The 4038-nt window shown below is 36.5% G+C and overlaps 1 protein-coding gene across 1 annotated transcript; it reads right to left on the bottom strand.

Moving 5' to 3' along the window:
* Nucleotides 1–730: 730 nt before the first annotated feature.
* On the bottom strand, nt 731–2775 carry LOC113294845. The gene is made up of 6 exons (XM_026543219.1): nt 2474–2775; nt 2291–2390; nt 1706–2202; nt 1528–1621; nt 965–1330; nt 731–826 (listed from the first exon to the last, which is right to left on the bottom strand). Exons 1-6 carry the CDS (start codon nt 2773–2775, stop codon nt 731–733), a joined length of 1455 nt encoding a protein of 484 aa, XP_026399004.1.
* Between the last annotated feature and the right edge of the window lie 1263 nt (nt 2776–4038).

Consider the following 4038-nt stretch of genomic DNA (forward strand, 5'->3'; position numbering starts at 1 on the left):
CAGTATATTGGTTTTTTTTCTTCAAAATGTCTGCTAGCTCAAGTGAGAAAATGAAAATGGTAAGAGCAATTTCAAGATTTTTTCAAAGAAGAACATAGTTAAGGGGTGAGTATCTTATCCATCTTACTTTAATTTTTACTTAATTTGCAGGAATGTGAGATGTGCAACGAAAATAATCATCAATCAATTGATTGTCCTTGGATCTACAGTAGGTGTAAATTAGTTCCTTGTAATGGTATTCGGAAACTTTTAAAGGTCAAAGAAGGTGCTAATTCAGGGAAGAAATTCTTCTCTTGCTCTAATCCTATGTGTCCATACTTCGAATGGTTTGATGATGCTATTAAAACCATGACACCTCAGTACAAAGGAGGTTGTAAAGCTTGTGTTGGTGATCACAAATTTGCTGATTGTCCTTGGTCATATACTCCTTGTATCAACCCCAAATGCAATTCAACTAAGGTGAGGATGTTAAACATAGCTCAAACATCATGGAATTATGGTATTGGCTACCTAAAATGCAAAAAATGTGAAGATTTTCAATGGGTGTTTGATGCTATCTTTGTGGAAAAACAAAAGCAATCTTATAATTCTGAAGATCAAATTTGTGCACAGTTTAAAGACAAAGTGAAGGTAAAGTGCAGAATTAGAAGTTAATGTATGTAAACAAAAGCAATGTAACAAAATATTGTCAACATTCATAAAACAGAACTGAGTACTACTATCTCTGATATTACTGATATTTAGAGTTAGACTTTCTGACCCTTTTTGATGGTGGCTCAGAAATGTTGATTGTTTGGCTAGAAATATTAACAGTACCATGATAAGTCTGGTTAAAACAGGCAGATGAAGGTGTAGAAGAAGTAGATGGATGTGTTACCTTCCTTTTGGGTGCAGTGGAGGAGGATGTTGTTGATTTCTTTGATGCAGATGTTGATGCAGTTTTTCCTTTTGACAATGGTGGTACCTCAGCTGATTTCTTTGATGCAGATGATGTTGCTTTCTTTGATGCAGATGATTTTGCTTTCTTTGATGCAGATGTTGATGCAGTATTTGGTGCAGACAAGGCCTTCCTCATCTTCTTTGTTGGTGAAGCAGTAATACATAACTCATCCCCATTAACAGAACACTCCATTCTCACTCCTTTCTTCTTGGGGTTGGATCCAACTGGAGGACCTTGACAGGTTAGAATGTTATGATCAATACCTTTACATACACTGCACTTTGTTACTCTTTTGCGTGACTTGTTCTTCTCATACCAGGACTTCTTTCTTTTGACACAAGGTCTTCCCTTATCTCTCAATCTGTGTGGATGTATAATCTTGATACCAGTCTGCAAAAGAAGTAAGGTTAGGGTTAGTATACTTTAAATGCACAGATCTAGAGAATAATGAAAAAATAATAATACAATAAAGTAAAAGGACAAAAGTAGATAATATTATTCATTGAAAAGATTCTCAAAACAAGAATACTTGAAAACAGACAATGGAAAAAGTTAAAGCATTTGAAAGAAATTTATGGTTATCAAACCTTATTGGGATACTCATCAATGTCTCTCAATGGTGTTATTGACCATGAGTAGGTGGTCCTATAGTAGTCTACTGTGTAGTATTTACTGCAGTACCTGCACACATAATTGATCCAATCACTCATCATACATTTATTGCATAACCACATTCAACTATTTAGGTGTAGTAAATTTACTCACTTGGACCAATCAGGATTCAATTTAAACAATGCAACTACACCATGTATGCAGGGGAACTTCCTCAATTTCCATTGTCGACATGTACAAGAATTTTCTTCCACCCGAACAACAAACACTTTGCTAGTAGATTTGTTAGTAACCTCATACACTTTGCGCTCTATAGAAGGATCACATTCATAGTTACCTCTAAGATCACACATCACCTTAATGAGATCTTTCCCAGCAGGAACAAGGTCACCAACTTGCCAAGTTGCAGCAAGCTTTCTTCTATTTGAAAACAACACCATCACCAAATGTGTGTACATATCGATCAATTGAGTGAGAGGATTGTCTCTGAATTTCAGGGCCATGTTATTAAAACTTTCTGAAAAGTTAGAGTAGATGTGCTCACAAGCAACATCATGAGGAAACCATGACCTTTCCCAAGACTTAGGCTTTGCATCAATCAGGTATTGATATGCAACTGAACTTATCTCTGCAATTTCTTGCATGGCCTCCTAGAAAATAGGTGTATAAGTTAATTCATTTGATGCAATAAGGCTTGACTGAAAGAATGAACGTTCATTATAACCAAACATTTCTTACCTCCCAGTGATGATACTTGTATGCCTTTGCAGCCTGCCAAAGAAGGTGTGTGAGTCTTGGATTTCTGAATCCCTTGGCCAAGAAATTCTTGTATAAATGCCTGGAAAGAAAGAAAAAAAGGGCAAACATTAATCATTTCCAAAAAAAAGGGCAAACATTAATCAATTCCAAAACAAAATCTACCTTAGGAAGTATCTACTATTTGCCAAAGGAAACAATCTTTTTACTGATTCAAGAATGCCCTTCATTCTATCAGAAATAAAGGTTAGTCCAGGCATATCAGGTATCCTTTTTCTCAATTCTTTTAACATCATAAACCAATTTTCTTCAGTTTCACTCATACAAATCATCACACATATAGGAAATACCCCATTCTGGCCATCTATACCAACTGCTGAAAGCATCACACCACCTAGCTTACCATTCAGGTGAGATCCATCTAAGCCAATAACCAATCTACAACCATGAACCTTTGATCTGTGCATCATAGGCCACAATGACACTCTCAAACCTGTTATCTTAACCCTCTTTGGACCAACTGAAATGACCAATGCTATTTGGGTTCAATGAAGTAGCAACTGTGACCAATTGTGGTGCTTTTGTGTAAGAACTCTCAAATGTTCCATTCCTTTCTGCTAGCACCAATTTCTGTGTACACACAAACAAACAAAATTAGCATTTCCAACATACCACAAGGTTATCAAATAAACAAACACAAGGGAACCAAAACAAGCATCAAAATCATACCCTTGCATTATTAGCAACCCATTTTGGTATGTCAGTTTGCAACCGAGGTCTAATGATCTTTTTATCTATATCAGCTGCCTTGTCCACTGGTGAAGCAACATCCATTGTCTTCAACAAAAACTTGGCTACAAATTTTGCATTGGATTTCTTGCTGTAGTCTTCATTCGGATTCTTACAGGTGTGTTCTGTGTTGCATTTTCTAACTGTGATTGTTGGATCGTCTTCATCTGGTAACTTTCTTGCATTCACCATCCAAGCACAATTTTGGGTATCCTTGTAAGTACAATAAGAATAGTGTCTCTTCTTATCTGCCTTCTTCACCTTAAAATCCCTATGTTTCAACACTGCATATTCCCTTAAATGATCCTTGTAATCTTGCATGTTTCCAAAAGCCATTCCACTACTTATTTCACCAGGTACAACCTCAGGAACATCTTCATTTATCATTTCTAGACGCTGGTTCTTTTAAATGCTCACCAAAATCTTTTTTCCACTTAGCTTCTTCCTCTTGAGTGAAATCATATCTGGGAACTTCTTCATCTGAAGTAGCATTTACTGGTGCACTCTGCTCTTCATAAAACCCACCTACATTGAAATCTTCATTACAATCATCAGTCTCATTATCAATATCTATACCTCTAGCACACATAGAAACCCAATCTTCATAATTGTACTTTTCTTGTGTTTCTTCATCTTCATTTTCATCTTCACTTTCCTCTTCACTTTCATCTCCACTTACCTCTTCCTCATTATGTTCCTCAAACAAAAAATCAGGCCTATCATTAGGATGACAGTCATCTGATTGTAGATTAGGTAAATTCACCTGGTCATCATCTTCATTCCCCTGTACTTGGTTGTCTGCAACAGATGCTTGTGTAGCATTAACTTGTGCTTCATGCACTGGGTTTTCTGCAACAGATGCTTGTGTAGAAACAACTGGGTCTTCATGCACAAAATCAAGTCTTGTTGGTCTCATATCACTTAGCCCACTAACACTAGCA

The sequence above is a fragment of the Papaver somniferum genome, chromosome 7, assembly GCF_003573695.1.
Source record: "Papaver somniferum cultivar HN1 chromosome 7, ASM357369v1, whole genome shotgun sequence".
NCBI classification, from domain to species: Eukaryota; Viridiplantae; Streptophyta; class Magnoliopsida; order Ranunculales; family Papaveraceae; genus Papaver; species Papaver somniferum.